Source organism: Sceloporus occidentalis, unplaced genomic scaffold (assembly GCF_023333645.1).
Source record: "Sceloporus occidentalis isolate IW3139 unplaced genomic scaffold, rSceOcc1.0.p SCAF_81, whole genome shotgun sequence".
Lineage (NCBI taxonomy): Eukaryota > Metazoa > Chordata > Lepidosauria > Squamata > Phrynosomatidae > Sceloporus > Sceloporus occidentalis.
This window is the reverse complement of record NW_028317061.1, coordinates 3,360,966-3,379,818: the sequence shown is the minus strand read 5'-3', so window position 1 is coordinate 3,379,818 and position 18,853 is coordinate 3,360,966. Positions and strand designations below refer to the sequence as shown.

Genomic DNA, 18,853 nt, shown 5'->3' with positions numbered 1-18,853 from the left:
TTGTTTCATGCTCATGGGTTTTTATGATAAGATATGATGTTACAAAGTATTTGGGCTGTCTTCAAAGTAAAAAATATTGGGTTTTAAATTCAAAAGTGGGCAGCGAGTTCAATTTTTCTTCCTGCCAAATTCATAAAAATAAAGTTTCAAGCCAAAGCACATGTGTCTGAAGTACTTCCTTCCTAACCATAATGTCATACATATGTGAAAAGAGCATAGATTTCCATTATTCCTTCACAGCGAGCATTGGAGTAAATCTCGGCTCTCACATCACAAGATGAGTTATGGAAGTGCTTTTTTTTTTCTTCTTTTACTTTTACTTTGAAATGTCATTGATGTATTGATGTATTTGGACTGTTTGCAAACCAACACTAATACCCATTACCTTCATTGTGGGCCAGTAATGGAACCAAAGAGAGCTGAATCCGCATCAGTCACCCTATCCAGCAAATGGAAAAACTGAAGACAGTTATTAGCAACGCAAATTGTATATTGCGGCTGTACCGTTCAAACACTTTAAAATCATCCAAAATGTGCTTGTAAATCTTACGTGTAGAAGTGCATAGGCATATAAAACATATTTTTTACTTTGTGTGTATGTTCTACTTTTAATGCAAATTAGAAACATAGAGACAGGGAGTTTGATGGCAGATAAGAAATCTTCAGCCCAACTTGGTCTGCCCATTTTTCTTGATGTAAAGACTCGGACGTTAAGCTTTTTTTCCTGCCCAATCATGTTTTTATTTTCATATATTACCCCCTTGTGTGCTGCTAAAGGACAATTAGCGGGGCAATATGACATAAAACATATCTTTCTTCAATGCTATACCACTTTGTATAGTACTGCAGTTACCCTTTACGACAAGGGGTTACCCTTTACAACAAGGGGTATTTTACACCATAAGGACTTAAGCTTGTAATTTAAACCATTAGTCTTATACATACATACAAAAACATCATACAGTAACAGACAACATGCTAACGCAAACACCTTATGGTAACACACACACACGTGCTAACATTCTAGGCTCATCTACACACTTTCTATGCTCATGTACACCATACACTAATACACACACTACGCTGACATATACACTCATGTTAATGCCAAACTATAACAAACACAACACCACACTCTTATACACACGTACACACTACCTAACAACAAACTTATCCACACGCAGTGACTAACATTATATAAAAATAGATACTATACACACTGAACCTGGCACTACAATACAGTAGACATACTGACTCTGGCACTATACATTTAAACGCATTTACTCAGCTCACCTGCAAAGTCTCCTGTAATTATTATTGTGATTTACAGAAAAGAGTAGTGAGATGAAATGTAAATAGGACTTATGTCCAATTATGATTTTTATAAGTGTATAGAAGTCAAAACATCTGGGAAATCTGACATTACACTGATTTGGAAATGATCCTTTATTATTAGGATTTATGTTTAAAGGTGGATATAAACAATAAAGTATTATATCACAATGCATGTAGTTTCAGAAGACCACCACAAGAGGGACACCATTTGGAAAAAGATCAAACACTTTAATTGACTCAAACAAATTGCTTCCATTGTTGTTCTGTTTGAGCTTTCTATGTTCTACTAACATTTCCAACTGCATATTTTAATACACCTTTAAAAAGAAACACTGCCATATACTGTTTTCAATGTGTTTTATTTTCTATGGCTTCCTTTCTAACTGCAAGTTATTTTATTAATAAAATAAACATAGAAGGCAGTGGGGTGAGAAGGTTGCTGTAACATATGCTAAGGGGTATATTGCTACCAATCAATATGGTGTATTAAAGGTGCCAGTAAAACCAGAAGTCACAACGAAAGGACAGCTTTACATTGTTTGACATTCATTAAATAAAACGCTGTTGCTTGGTTCTGAAGACATTCATCTGAGTGTGTTGTCCTATGCCCATTAAAACCCCTTCTTGACCTTATGGATGTACTGTTATGGTCACAAAAAGATGACCCTTAGGATGTAAACCGTTTTTTTTATTGTGGTAATGAGCTCTCACTGATGGTCCAAGGGGAGACCAGGCTAACTGAAGGCAACCTGGACCCTCCATGTCAGTGGAAGCCATGACTGCTAGCCCTGAGCCGACAGCTCCAATATAAGTTGCCCAAAACAATAAGGCAGTTCCGCTTGGCAGGTGTCCTTCACTGATAAATGGACAAAGCAACAGGGAGGAAGATCGAACTTGTATTTCTGACCTAGGTCAATTAGGCCTAGGATGGCAAATCAGGGGTTGGAGGACCATAGGATAAGTTAATTTACAGAAATATTATATTCCAACTCATAAATGTTTTTTCACATTGTTCCAATATACATATTTGTCTAAGATCTAGAAGTCCCCATTGTAGGCAGTCATATGATATTACATTCCTAACTCAGACTCCAAAGTGACACTGAGTCCTGCTGGTGTAAATGAAGTCCCTTTCCCCACAGACCACAGTCAGAGGGTTGGTTCACGTGATTAAGAGTGAGTAATTCTGTGGTTTTCTATGAGGCACTATGGCAAGAACCTGTGCTTGTCTAATAGAGTGGTTCTAAATTATAGACCTACACCATGGGCAAACACACACTAGCACAACCACACAAAACAAACACAACCAGACACATTAATTCACATGCACACAGGCACTGACACTAACACAATCACTCAACATTAACACACATGCACATAGACACACACATTAACATACCCACACGCTAACATATACACACTAACATACACACACAGGGATTCACACTAAGGCACACATCTAGACACTCACACCAACACACATGCACACAAACACACACACTAACATATCCATGCACACAGACACCCACACTAGCACATGTACCTGGACACTCACACTAACGCACCTACACCAACACAACCAGGCACTCAGCACTAACACACACTAACACATACAGCCAAACTCACAGTCACACATACTTACATACCTACTTACAGAAATAATCAGGCACACAATACCATATCCAGACACATTAACATACTCCATACACACACAGTCACCACACTAACATACCCAGATACACATACACTAACATACTCAGACACACACATGAGCAGATACACACTAGCATACCCAGACACACAGACATAAACACTAACAAACACACAAATGACCATGCCTAAACACACACTATCATATCCAGTCACAGTGTTATCACATTGACCCCAGACACACACACAGTCACATACAACTTGTCACTGTCCCGGCTCCGGACGCAGCTGGGAGTGTCTCCGTCCCGGCTCCGGACACCGCCGGGAGGAGGTCTGGCCGCGGTCCTCCGCTCGCGGCACTAGTAGCGGGCAAAGGGTTGTCCGCGGGTCCCGGGAAAACATCTCCCCGGACAGCGGACGACCCTCCGCCCGAGGTAGTGGGACACGGGGAGGATTCGGCTGTGTACTTACCCGTCCTCCGGTCGTCGGTCCGCCTCCCGGGCACACTGCACGTTGCAGGAGGATTGATGGACGGCTGGGGGGCGTGGTTTTGGTTCTGGTCCGGGAGGGGCTTGTGGAATGGCGCCAGTTTTAAAAGCCGGCTGTGCCTTTCCCAAGCACCCTGTTGTGGTCTTCAGTTTGTGTATCTAGCTCGTGCATCTTGTTTCCTGTTTATGACCTTCGGCTTGCCTGACTCTCCCTTGCTCCACGATTCGGTACCTTTGCTTGAGATCTCTGGTTTTGACCCCTGGCTCGTCTGACTATCCTGCTCCGTGTATCAGACCCCTGGCTTGTCCGACTATCCGCTCCATGTATCAGACCCCTGGCTCGTCCGACTATCCGCTCCGTGTATCAGACCCCTGGCTCGTCCGACTATCCGCTCCGTGTATCAGACCCCTGGCTTGTCTGACTATCCTGCTCCGTGTATCCGAACCCTGGCTCTGCTGACTACCCGCTTTGTGTTCCTGTCTCGTGCTGTGCCTTGCCGCGGCTGCTGCCGCTCAGAATCTATCTCCAGCTGGTGGGAGGTTGTCCACTGTTGGGATCGTCTAAGTCCTGGACTGCTGCTGCCGGGAATTCCCCTCTCAGTAGCGGTAGTTTGGGCAGAAGAACTTCTGCGGGGACGACCTTCCTTAATAGTCCAGCGATACAGTGACACAACTCACTTGTAAAGCCCCAACCGGCTCCTCCTCGGAATTAGTGGAATAATAATGCTACTGTCTTTCTCAGTGGTGGCCATTGGCCTCCCCCCGGACCCCCCCCATGACCTAAACACATATAGAAAAAATCTGGCAATGATGATACCTTTATTGGCTGAAGTGCTAGATTGCAAGCTTTCATGAGTACATCAATCACTTCTTCAGGTTCTTTGGTAAGCCAATATAGGCATCAACCTTACCAGATTATTATTATTTATTGTTTTATATAGCGCCATCAAATTCCGTAGCACTGTACAATGGGTAGACAGGACATAACAAGTAGTATGTAACATAACAATTTGACCTACAGAGACAACAGGTGAGGAGGGCCCTGGGAGCTTACAATCTATAATATCATACTGCTTACATACATTTTATTTTCAGGAAACTCAGTGAAACACAAAATTACTCTATATTTGTAAGTTTTTAAAACACAATAAAAAACAATATTGTTGGAGAGCTGACAGATCAGTCAAAGCCGTATCAGAACCTCCACAAAGATGAAATTCTGCTATGACACAATGGCAAACTAGTACTTTTTGTAAACCAGTGTAATTATGATCACACAGTTTGCTGTATTTCTGAATGATTGTGCCATGATGTGTTTCAATTGCCTCAGTATCAATGGGATAAAAGAATGAATATGTGGCAAGCTGTTTTGGCTAGTTATTGACAGAAGCTTTATTGATGGCTAGAAGTATAACTGCTGTTTTTATTGATGAAGAAGTATGTCTTAACGCATTACTAATTAGACTGGCAGCTTTGTGATGTCATTAACTTTCAAATAAACAGCATGTGCTACCAACACAATTTATACTGAATTCCATTTTTCACATCAGTGTGGGAAATACACTAACAAGGAGCAAATCATTATTACATTGCATCACCAATACAAGTACCGTATTTGCTCAATAAGACAAGGTTTTTTCAGAGCAAATGCTCTGAAAAATACCCCTTGTCTTATAATCGGGGTCGTCATATAATCAGACCTCAAGTAGAGGTCTGACTATGAGACTAAGATCCAGATCCCCCGCAGCGCTGCAGGGGACCTGGATCCTCCTGTTTGGTAACCTCAGCTGCTGCCGGAACTCACCGAGCGCCGGTGAAAGTGCCGGCAGCAGTGGAGGTTGCATACGCGCGTACCTTCCCACTGCCGGGATAGCCCGCTGACTGCTGGGGAACCAGAGCCGGTTGGGGAGATCATTGATCTCTCTGTGACAGGCGGCGCAAAGGGGATCCGGTAGACTTACCTCTTTAATTTTCTGGAGGAGGCGGGGCCTAGCGGGGTCACACAGCGTCATTCCGTAATCTCGTGGGAGCAGTAAGCGCCTGCTGAGGCATTCCCAATGAGTGAAGTGCCTTAGTTGCTTGAGTGCGTGTCTTGGTTTGGAAGTGTGTCTGAGTGGGTATATTAGTGTCTGAGTATGTAAGTATCAGAGTGGGTATGGGAATGTCTGGGTAGGTAAGTGTCTGAGTGGGAAGGTAAGTGCATGGCTGGTGCAAGGATTTTTGCCACCCTAGGCAAAACATAACTTTAACGCTCCCTGGCTCCACCCCCACAAGCACCTCCCCCTTTGCCACTTACTGAATTACCATGGCCGGGCTTCTACTTAATGACCACAACCGGCGGTTTGCGGCTGCAGGCCCTGACTAAGTGTCAGAGTGGGTAGGTAAGTGTCAGAGTGGGTATATTAGTGTGCGGGTGTCTAAGTGTCCCCCAAATGCCACTCTGTTCCATGATATGCCTTTTACCCCCTATATGCCAGAGTGGGAATAAAAGGAAAAAAAACAAAAAAAAATAGTTTACAGGAATTAATATTTACTAGTAAAACTCATTTCCTATAGGCAGTAGCATACCTAGCGGGGGGGTGGGGGGGTGCGGTCCGCACCGGGTACCGCTCATCAGGGGGGTGCCAACTTGCCGGCACCCGGCACCCCTCCAGAGACGGACAGTAATGTCCGCCGCTGGAGGAGCAGGCTCGCAAGGGAGCGGTATCGGAGGTCTTTAGCAGACCTCCGGCTCCCTTGAGTGATTCTAAGCCGGGTTCAACCCTTGAACCCGGCTGAAAACCACTCAAGGGAGCCAGAGGTCTGTTAAAGACCTCCGATATCGCTCCCTTGCGATCCGCGCGGCAACAGCTGCTGTGCCCCGGGATTTGTTGTCAGATCCCGGCGCACAAAACTGAAGCCGCGCCTACTGCCGTCCGTGCCCTCTGACCCGGAAGAAGAACTGAAGAAGAGAAGAGGAGGAAAAGAAGCTTTAAGGAGAAAAGAGGAAAGGTAGGAAAGCATTCAGTGAGTGAGAGTTGATTGGTATATGTTTGGATTGGTATGTGTGGATTAGTATATGTGTGGATTGGTGTGTGTGGATTGGTGTATGTGTGTATTAGTATATGTGTGGATTAGTATATGTGTGGATTGGTATATGTGTGGATTGGTATATGTGTGGATTGGTATATGTGTGGATTGGTATATGTGTGGATTGGTGTGTGTGGATTAGTATGTGTGGATTGGTATATGTGTGGATTGGTGTATGTGTGGATTGGTATATGTGTGGATTGGTATATGTGTGGATTGGTATGTGTGGATTGGTATATGTCTGGATTGGTGTGTGTATGTGGATTGGTGTGTGTGTGGATTGGTGTGTGTGTGGATTGGTATGTGTGTGGATTGGTATATGTGTGGATTGGTATATGTGTGGATTGGTATATGTGTGGATTGGTATATGTGTGGATTGGTATATGTGTGGATTAGTATGTGTGGATTGGTATATGTGTGGATTGGTATATGTGTGGATTGGTGTATGTGTGGATTAGTATATGTGTGGATTGGTATATGTGTGGATTGGTATATGTGTGGATTGGTATATGTGTGGATTGGTATATGTGTGGATTAGTATGTGTGGATTGGTATATGTGTGGATTGGTATATGTGTGGATTGGTGTATGTGTGGATTAGTATATGTGTGGATTGGTATATGTGTGGATTGGTATATGTGTGGATTGGTATATATGGATTGGTATATGTCTGAATTGGTATATGTCTGGATTGGTATATGTGTGGATTGGTGTATGTGTGGATTGGTATGTGTGTGGGTTGTTATGTGTGTGGATTGGTATGTGTGTGGATTAGTATGTGTGGATTGGTATATGTCTGGATTGGTGTGTGTATGTGGATTGGTGTGTGTGTGGATTGGTATGTGTGTGGATTGGTATATGTGCGGATTGGTAAGTGTGTGAGAGTGATGGGTGTTATGCTGTACCATTTCCAATGTATTTTTCATTATATAATTATGCTCTAGTACATCATAACTCCCATCACTCTATACTGTTCCATACAGTGGCAGAGCTGGGAGACAGAGGCCTTGCACCCCCACCGCAGGACTCCTGAAAGGTAAGTGAACTTCAAAGTGGGAGAGGGTAGATAGTTAGGAGGGGGTAGATAGGGAGAAGGGAGTGAGAAGGGGTAGGTAGGACAAAAGGGAGTGAGAAGGGGTAGATAGGGCAATCATACTCCTATCATGCCAAGTCTGCGAGTACATCCTGGAATCTGGGTATGCCTGGGCATGATAGAAATGTGATTGCTGTTAACAATCATATATATATATATATATATATATATATATATATATATATTAATATTGTTATTTAATTGTTTTGTCCTATTTTGGTGTCTTACTTACTTGAAATAAAAGTGTTAGATTTTTTTTTTTGGTGTGGGGGGGTCATATTCGGTTTCGGCCAGGTAAATGCTGCATTTTCGGTTTCAGTCCAGAATTCGTTTCGGTGCATCCCTACTACTAATGAAGTGGTAGGCCTACACCACATCAATGTTTGGCTTAGTATATAGTGATAGGAGTTATGCTGCACTATTGTCAGTGTCTGGCTCAATGTATAGTGATAGGGATTACGCTGTACCACCGTCAATGTGTGCCTCAGTATATAGTGATAGGTGTTATGTTGTACCACCGTCATTGTCTGCCTCAGTATATAGTGGTAGGTGTTATGCTGTACAACCGTCAATGTCTGCCTCAGTATATAGTGATAGGTGTTATGCTGTACCACCGTCAATTTCTGCCTCAGTATATAGTGATAAGTGTTATGCTGTACCACCGTCAATGTCTGCCTCAGTATATAATGATAACAGTAAGTGTTATGCTGTACCACCTTCAGTGTCTGCGCCGGTATATAACGCTAGAAGCTATGCAGTTTTAAAGTGTGGGGGGGTGCCACATACAGGATCCGCCCCAGGTGCCAAATACTCTAGGTACGCCCCTGCCTATAGGGTTGTTTTATAATCAGGCCCCCCTCCAAATTAATATTCAGATTTTGGGGGGTCGTTTTATAATCTCAAGAAGAACCCAGGCGGCTCAGACGTGGAAATACAGTGCAATACAATATGAATGCTCAACTCTCATTTGGGCATATTCCTCTGGTGACACCTGCTTAAACATTGCAAAACATTAAAGAGTTCTCTGAGGGTATGTTCAGACCCTGCTGGAGGTTTGATGATCCACTCTACCACCTTACTGGCCGATCACAGGTACTGCAATCAGCAATGCAGGGCTATAAATCACACTTAGCAGCAGTTGGCATCAAAGTTAGAAGAATGAGAAAAAAAGTTTGTTTCTCTTCAAAATCAGGGAAAACCAAATATTTAAAAACAAAGTTTACAAAATACAATGAAATTACTGTCTGGTTACATGAGAGAGATTGCTTACATCTATAAAGCCATTAAATGACCTACAGTTTAAAATAATTATATAAATTATTATAAATTATAATTACAAACAGTATTGTAGTAAATAAGGGAAGATTTTGCTCTTGTAAACCATCTAAAACATATGTATGTGATATATATATATAAATATATATATATATACAGTGTATTATAGAAAAATATCAAATGAATGTGGAAACATAAAAAAGGGTAATCAAGTTTGAACAAACACGTTACAAAAAAAAACTCTAGGTTACTAGGGCATGAAAGGATTCACTGCTGAAAATGTGTTGCAGGAGCATTATGTGTATTGTCCTTCCCCTCATCCTTTCTGCCATGAACTACTGTAACTTAGTCATTTGTAACACTATCGAAAACACACTGCAAACGATCCATGAGCGAGTGGGTTAAATGTTAATAACTATGTGCTTTTCAAAAACATTGAAAGAACTTAGAGTCCTATTGTCACCGAATAGCTATAGCTGAATGGTAACAATCTAAATATTGTCAATCAAACGTGATCTTTGTGACCTGGACTGTACAGCCAGCATTATAAATTGCAAAATAACAAAGGCTTTCTTCCAGCAGAGCAGAGTTTCCAGCCAAGGAAGGAGGTCACAAAGCTTTTCTAGAAGATGGGCTTGTGACAGATTAACAGACGTGTGCTAGAAACAATGGTAAAATAAGATTAGCTACTGGGATGTGACAAATGGTATAAATATACGTAGAAAAAAGCCTGTTTACACATTAAATACATTGATTCAGAAGCAACTCTGTTAAAAGAAAGAATCCCCAAAATAACCACACAAAATCAAATCCCATACATGCATACCTCAAAAGAGAGCAACACACACATGCATGCAAACACACATAATCATCTAGTTCTTCTTATCAGTGATTTTCTGTATTATGGAAAAAAATGAAAATGTGCAATTTAACAGTAAGCCAACAACGAGAAGACTTTTCAGAACAACTAATTTCCCCAATGATTCACTTCCTTACAGGATGAAATCAACAAGTCAATATATTATTGACTCGTACAAATGCTTTCTACCTCAATACACTTATACATATGTATGTACATGTCTCCAAAGCTCATACATATATATATATATATATATATATATATATATATATATATATCCACACCCTTATCTATCTGTAGTTACTTACAGACTAGTATATGAATGTGTTTTTTATAAATATATATATATATATATATATATAAATATATATATATAGAGAGAGAGAGAGAGAGAGAGAGAGAGAGAGAAAGGGAGAGAGAGAGAGAGATAGATAGATATGTTTGTATATATATATATATATATATATATATATATATATTCCAATAGTCCCTCACTCAGCCTATATTAATTCAAGATAATCAATTAGCCCTAGTGCTGTTCAACCAATATAAAAAAGTCTAATAAATTAAACACACTCACAGGACTTCCAAGTCAGGAAAAAAAATCCAATCTTTATTCACGATTAACATCAACGGCTCTAACCGAGACCTTTTATGAAGATGTATATATATATAAAAATATATGCATGTTCATAGATTTAGCATAAAACATAAAAACATAATAATGCTCATTTTAGTATTAAAAAGTATGTAAAAGCAAGTAACTCTACCTGTGTAGCCCACTGAATTGTCACCATTATCAGAAGTGGGTAGAGGAGTTCCACCGTCACTTTCCCTCTCCGGATCCTCCGACTCTGTCGAAAACAACATCACAGTTGAGGATGGGGTCATAGTGGAAGTTGTTACTTTGTTCTTTACAGTTCCACACACAAACAAATCCAGGAATGGCAGGAAGACACACAGAAACAACAGACAGAAGACCACCGCGTGGACCATCTTGTTTCAGAAGTCCCAAAGTTTCCCCCAAAAATGTCTTTTGCATTTGATAACGACGCCGTCTTAATTGCAACCTCTCCACGGCACCTTTTCCACAAGCTCTCAACGTGTAGGCTGTGTGGAATACATGCTGTCAGGCAATCAGTATAGGCTTTAATGAGCATATGGAGAGAGGAAGGCAGGATGGTTGAATGCTGGCATTGCTAATTTTCTACCTTATTGTTAATCAAAGCTATTGACTGTGATCACTGGCCATCATCACTCCATCTCGTTACAATTGGAGTCTCTCGGGACTCACCCTTTGTTGGGACAACAGCAGAAAAGCAGGATCTTGAGACGAGGAGGAGCAAAGATTAAAAAAAGGCATCTTTCTAGATAATATGAAAGAAAGACGGGGGCAACAGGCCCCAAACATCCGTGGAATGAAGACTGTCTTAGCTAATGACAGAAGTGAAATATTAAAGGCGATCGGCTAATAGATATAGAAAGAAAGAAAATAATACATCACATATTATCTGTTTAAATCAATGAAAATACAGGACTTTTCTGTTTTGTAAATAGGTTCTAAGCAGAATTGATCTACACATTTCTCCCATCCCTGCAAATGGGGGAAAATAGCACTTTTCGCAACGCCAGGTTAACCTTTTACAGGAAAATGTGGTCCCTGCATCTGAGTTTCCTCCATCATAATGCATACAAAGCTTCCATGCCCGTAAACCCACTTTTTACTTTATAACTCCCATGGATTTTTTTAAAATGTCCAGATCACTTTTGAGGTATTTAATATTGGACTACTTGAGCAAAAGATGTAAAAATTAGGCCTCAACATATCAAACTATCTATCAGGCTATATTTTTTGTTACTTTCCTTACTATATTAGTCTTACGTAGTCAAGAGGATTTTTTATGAGATATACAAGGGAAATGCTGAACGTTCCAAGAGTTATAGCACCAATGACTGCTTCGGATATTGTGTCCCCGAGACACACATTTCAGAAAAGTTGTGCTTCAACTAAAGAATCTAGATCGAACCCAACAAGCTTTTTGGTATGGCTATAAGTCACTCTTCAATGAGTTGCCTTTTTGGCCCACATAGGGGACTTCCACGTGGCCCGTAAGTGTAGGATTCAATATTTATAGAGCAGTGACTATCTACCTAGTTCCAAAAGCACACTAATAGGGCAAAATTTTGTAATTAACACATTCTGTTCCAATATCGATATTACTTAAAACATGGACCTTTGGGGTGCCTTGCGACTGGGTTGGCAACCACTGTTTCCTGAGGTCCAACAGAATGATGTAACTGATGTGGTACCTTGTGCCCCCAGATACTTTGCGGCCTAGCTTCTTTCCACAAAACTTGAGGCAGAACAAATTACAAGGCATTTAATATGTCACAAGAGGCAAAAAATAACCCTTGTTTAGTTAATACTGCCTGATCAATTCCCATCTTCAAACATAAAAAAACAGAGTTTTATTTGCCATTTTTTTGCTCCTATTTCAAAGAAGAACTTCATACTAGATACATATTTTAATACTTGCCAAAATGGTATTAAAAATGCATGAAAACTTGCAGACCATATTTAACTTTTTTGGAAAGTGCAATCAAAGTAGTTTGACATTAAATATTATTCCTCCATGAGGTCACAGGAAGAGAGTCGGAAAACCCAGAGCAGCCAGCGAAGATTAAATGTTATCATTTGTTTCCAAATGGGTTCTCTTCAGAAATATTGTACAAACACTCAAAATGTATTTTGCGCACACAAAGCCTTCCATGAAATGATTGAAACGCTTCTATTACTGGCTGAAGCTGCGATGAGCGCATTTATCATCTGCCTACTGCTTTCCGTTGATGAGGTTTAACCAGCAGTTAGCGACTGATCCAAATTGCGTTGGAGATATTCGTACGTTCCTTTCATGCTGTAAACCTACTGTTCCAGATAATGTCACTCATTTATAAAGCTTTGTCCCAAGACCTCATTGAAACATTACTCTTGAAGTCATTTTTACAACATTTCAAACGTTTTATTTCGGTGGATGTCGGGTAACGTAATATTGCGGACATCATAAGAGATATGCTGCCGCTTATTTTACGGCCCGGTAAATAGTAATGAAGACAAAATTGTGGTTTTAAAATCTTAAAATCTTTAGATTTTTAGATTTTCAAGTAAACATTTTTTAAGCCAAATATTTTTTTCTAATTAAATAATGAAAATAATTATGAAGCCAGTCCTACATTTTTATAGCCTGAGGGTAAAAAATAAATCTTTAAAGTACACTGGAATAGCGATTGCAGTTTTCATGTTGCCTGTGAGATCCAAACATGTTCTGATATATTTTTTGGCCTTCTGTATTACAATTCTGCTTTCCAAAAACCTCAAACAAAATGTGACAGCGGTTTGATACATTGGCCATCCCTACGATCGGCAGTCTGAGAGATTTTCCCATTTCTGGATTCTTTTATATAAAGATTACTTTCAGATATTGACAGGTTGGAGGGTTGCAGTTTGAGTTTGTGTCATGTGTATAAAAGATGCAGCATGTCGAAACACATAAATGTAAATAACAATACTACCCGGCATATAAAGAATAGAAGACTTTTGGGGAAAATAAAGCGTATTCTTAAATACCATCTAGAAATTTAGAGAACCATAAAAGATAAAAAAAAACCCTGACATTTAGTCATAAAAGGGGATTTAAGAAAAGAGTATTACAAAAACATAATCTAATGGCACAGAAGAACCATTTGGCCCCTCTAGTCTGCCATTTTGTCCTAAAATCCCCAAACCTAAATCATTGGTCTAGTTTTATATTCGGAATAGCCTAATGCATATCTCCTGCATGTTTTAATCCCTTTACTGTATTAACCACTGCTGGCAGGCAGTTCCACTTATCTACCACTCTCTCAGTAAAGTAAAACTTCTTTACATTACATCTAAGTCTCTAACTCTCTAGTGTCTGATTATCACCTCTTGTTCTGACGTGTCTCCTCCTTCTCACACACTAAGTTATCTACCATGTATAGAATACCCTCAGGGCCGGCCCGACAATGGAGCCGAGTGGGGCAACTGCTCCAGACGGCACTTTTGAAGACAAGCCCTTTTTTTTTTTAAAGCGAAAGAGAGAGAAAGGGGCGCCGAGTGGTTTTATCTTACCAAGCAGTCAGTACCCTCTCTCCTCTGCGGCGAGTCTCCCTGTTCGGTCTCGGTGCCGGCTTGTAATGCTGAGTGCCGGAAGATTACCTCATTTCCGGCGCTCAGCATTACAAGCCGGCACTGAGACCGAACAGAGAGACTCGCCGCAGGACTGCTAAAAGGTAAGTACAAGGGGGGGGGGGTAAGGGTAGATAATAGGGAGGAACGGAGGGAGAGGAAGGGTAGATAAGGGGGGGGTGGCATTTTAAAATTCGCCCCAGGCGGCATTTTGTCTTGGGCCGGCCCTGAATACCCTAGTTTATTACAAGATATATGACGTAACAGTGGCTGCTTACAAGCTGATTTTGGCATAAATGTATAATTTGATAAGTATTATCCTAGGTTTTGGATGAAGACAAAATAGATTATTGGTGAACACAATACCCAACCATTCTACCTTAACCATGTGAAACAGTAACTTTCATTTTCTTTAAGTATACAGATGAGCTTTAAACACTCCTTGATCAAATGCAAACAAATTCATATATTGAAACACAACTCTTGCTTTTTCCTGGGACCAAAAACGACAATAAATAAAGCATGCCAAAGCAAGTCTCATCACTTTATCTATATATAAGAAATAATTATTGAGGCTACCAAAGCTTTGTGATGAAGCCAATGAAAGTTAATAAGCTCTGGGAACTACTGTGTCTCTACATACTCGTAGAACCCGATCTTCTGATGGAGATGTTCTATTACAGCGTATCAACTTAGTATGTTTTTATCTGAAATATGGAATCGTTGGCGTTCCTCTAAATAAAATTCCCACAGCAGTTGCTGAGCTAAATCTATACTCATAGTTGTTGCTTCGTTTTGAGACACACGAGAGCAGTACGGCCAAAGTAGCGCTAGAAATCTCAGCAGCTCATTTATCCTTGTCAAAAGATCATTGAATGTGTTCTCAAAGGATGGGTTCTGGTTCGTGAGTCTGAACTAATTTTCCATATGATAATGACAAATCAGCCAGTAGTACAGACAAGGGCACTTTTACTTTTAGTCAATAACAGAAGTTTCAGGAAAATCCACTTTTTTTTCAAGATGTTCCTTTACATAATTTTGTAAGTTCTATGATAAAGCCAGGTTGTTGATGAGTTAGATCTATGGAAGAAAGGTAGAAGCCAAGTGAGAACAGATTAAAGAGTAGTTTATATATTCTACATTTATCTCTTAGCACTTTCTGTCTTGTGAACTAGATATAATGAGCCCGATTCATTGACCTGTCTTGTTTCTAGATTTTGGGACAAAAAGAACGCACTAGCCAACGATTCACTTCCCAGAACACATAAGCAAGCAACATATGCAAGCTTAGTGCAGATCACCGCTTATCTAAGCAGATCAACTCAAACCTTTGGGCCACCAATACAGTTCAAAGTAATTCACCAATGAGGTTCAATTGAACAGTAAAATTGTGTCCAGATCACCTTGATAGCAACTGAAGTTCAGACAAGACAAATGCAACCCTTACATATACCTTTACTATTGTATATTTATTATTTTTAAGGAAGTTTGGTGAGTGGTAGATAAGTGGAACTGGCTTTCAGTAGAAGTGGTAGATGTTAATACAATGTAAACATGCATTGGATAGGCATATGGCTATCCCGAACATAAGATAAGATCATGGACCAAAAAAAGACTTGTAGGTTCCACAACTGGAAAAATGGGCAGACTGAATAGGCCCTAATGGTTCCTAATGGAGAACATTTCCATTTAAGCTTAAGAATTCCTAAAATATGTAGCGTTTCCTACAAGCATCTAACAGTAGTAAGGAAAAGGCAAATAATTATTACTGAATGCTCAACGGGGATTGTGTCCAATCTGATTTTTTATTTTACCTTATATTTATAACACCATACTTCCATTGTGTTGGAACCAATATCAGCAAACTGCATTTCAAGAAACAAGAAATATATAGGTTCTGAAAACAGACCTATGAACCAAATTGATTCTGTTTTATCTTAATTTAACTGGTTTCAAACTTTTGCTGAATTTTACTTTTTTATTTTTGTTTGAATATATTTTCCATCCTCCAAAAATATTTCTATTAACTAAAAAACTTTGCCAAACAACAGCAAAACCAAATACGTTTCTTTGTTTTTTTCTGTCACACCTCTTCCTCAAAAAATAAATACATAAACAGCAATTTATTTTTATTGGCACCTATTTGCAAATAACTTTTAGATTAAATCAACTGAAATTGAAGATAACTGTTACGATATTAGTTTTATATATTCTGATTTTTTTTATTATTATTTATCCTCACTTGGAATTTTACATCTAAACATTTGAAATGGCATATTCTCTGGTTATTTATGATATAATTTGTAAAGTATGTTTTTAAAACTCAATAATTAGACTCACGTGTCGTAAAATAAGACTTACCGTTAAATAATTCATTGAGAAAGCAGCGGAAAATCAATTGAAAATGATCAGGGAAGTGATCTTGGTTGTAAATCTAGCATTTGAAGGTTCTAATTCAATTTCTTTTTACCTGATTTGCCATTGATCTATTGGGCAAATCAATTATCAACACCAGTTTGTTTAAATGACTAGGGGGTATGATTGGTAGGGATAATATTAAAGTAAAAACGCTTAGAGTAAAGTAATAACCTAGACCACCTGTAAGATTACATTATTGGGCTTTTTTACATTATTCTCAAGAAACTTTCCCAAGGCTTCACATTTGTGCCTCTGGGCCAGTTTTGATCACCAGGCGGGCAAGTTCCATATGACCCCTGCCCCTGCTGGGGGTAATTCCATTGTTGTGTGTAGATAACCTGCCTGACACAACACCTTCCACTTTCTATTAAGGAGGAAAAAAAGGGAGACCTCCACGGGATGCCATGGGAAGTCCTGATGCTTGTATCCACCTAGATGGACTACATTTAAAATGAAGAATTGATGCAGAACAGAGATATAACTGACCAGTTGATATTTAGCCTTATACAGTTATTTTAGGAGGCACTGCACCATGAAGAGGATATAAAAGGATATAAAAGTAGTTCTGTAATGTTTTCTTTTTTGTTTTAATTCACCCATCTGAGTTCTTCTCACGGGTTCAGATTGAAGGTACAGAGAGCCCTGGGGAAAACATTTTGTTCCAGAAGCATATTTGGAGGTGTCTTATCATGAACATTTGGTTCATATCTTTTAATTGCACTAATATGAAAAATAGTATGAAAGCGTTTGACAGGACTGCTTTCCAAACAATATAATAATATAATAATAAATAATAAAAATAATAAATGATATTTAAATTGCAGCTTACATACTTATAGGTCTAAAAATACCTGTAAATGTAATAACAAAGAAGGGATACAATGGAATATCCAATAAATGTGGTATTTTTAAGAAAAAATCAGTGGGGTAGTGTTTATACACAGATAAAATAATACACCAGGATACTTATTCACTCTTGGCTTTTAAATGTACTGTTTAGAGAGATCAAAGATGTATATTGTCTTTATATAATAGTCAAATATAAAATAAATCCATAAATATTCTTGTACATTATTGCTCCTTTCAGGACATTCTTTTCCACCTATCTACTTATCTATCTTAATTCTAAAATAGCTACTGCCTACTAGCTGGATTCCCATGAATATGTAATGTAGGATTATACGAATTCTTTAAATTGGTGTAGTCAAAACCTGTATATGATAGTTTGGACACTTGTAGTAAGATGGATGGATATCTACAGCGGAAAATAAGAGGATTGCTCTCAACTGCTAAGGTTAATAACACGTTACATGTCAACACAGCAAGATATGGAAAACTCTCCCAAGCTCAAACAAAAAACAAATACATGTCCCTCTGGGTTATGTTCTCTTTGCTTGAAGTATTACAGACTGGCTATAGATCATATGATGTATTACTGTATGTAATTTAGTTTGACTTTAACCCTTTTATATTCTTTTATTTAGCCTCTTATCATACACATGTTGGAATTTCATCAACTTTGCTAGTGGTTTGTTTAGAAACAGGCTAAAGTGGAATAGAACGGAAAAATAACTTATCATGGATCGGTGAAGAATTAACAGTATTAACTAGACTTGTTCAAATAGACCATAAATGATTTGGACAAATCTTTTGTTTCATTTTTGGTCAATTTTTTTTCGGACAACAAATTTTGTTTCCTGCCCGTTCGGTTCAGTCAAAGCTCAGAGGGATTTTTTCATTTTGAAACAAGATTTGCTGTCACTCACCCTCACTCATGCTTTTACTCACTCTCTCATGCCTCACGCACTTTAATTCACACTCTCTCAGTTCCTCACTACTTTCTCCGCCGTTTGCTTCCGTGTCGCCATCTTGTTTTCTGCAGTTCCACTTCTTCACTTGCCTCTTCCTGTTCTTATTCATTCTGTCTTCTCTCTTACTCCGGTACTTCCGAAGAGTATCCATGTACACCCTATCCCCTGATTGGAGAAATGGGGGAGAGGTTGTGCCTGTGCCATGGCTTCGCCCTTTTGCGGAAGTACTCACGAAAAAGAGAGGTGCAGAAAAGCTTATCTTTCAATGAGAACCTGTAATATTCTAAACTCTTGGAGTACTTCCACTAAAGGGCACCAAGGGACAGCCTTTACCCTGTTCCTTCAAAGGAGGAGAAGGGTGAGTGGGGATGCTCTGCTCTTTCACTTCTGCAAAAAGGCTCCGGGAGGCCTGGTTACTGTAGCTGATACCAGGAAGAAGCAGATGAAGAAAGAAGACAGAAAAACAAGCAGAGGCAAGAAGTGGAGCTGTGGAAAACACGACAAGTACACAGGCGCAGTCAGTGCAGAAGGTAGGGAGACACTGAGTGAATGAGAGTTTGAGAGAGAGTGAGTGAGCGGGAGAGTGAGTGAGAGTATGAGAGCAACAAAATATGAATTTGCAAATTTCATTAAAATTAAAATTCATAAA

At 39.5% G+C, this 18,853-nt stretch overlaps 1 protein-coding gene across 1 annotated transcript in view; it reads right to left on the bottom strand.

Annotated features, from left to right (window-relative positions):
* The window catches only part of LOC149285315 (roundabout homolog 1-like), a 228,401-nt gene extending 210,046 nt beyond the window's left edge, over window positions 1–18,355 (bottom strand). The window contains exons 1-2 of the mRNA XM_089495532.1: window positions 18,182–18,355; window positions 10,539–10,680 (exon numbers count right to left, since the gene is read on the bottom strand). Coding sequence (XP_089351658.1) covers window positions 10,539–10,680; window positions 18,182–18,355 — 316 coding nt within the window. The remainder of the gene's footprint in view (window positions 1–10,538; window positions 10,681–18,181) is intronic.
* Window positions 18,356–18,853: the final 498 nt, after the last annotated feature.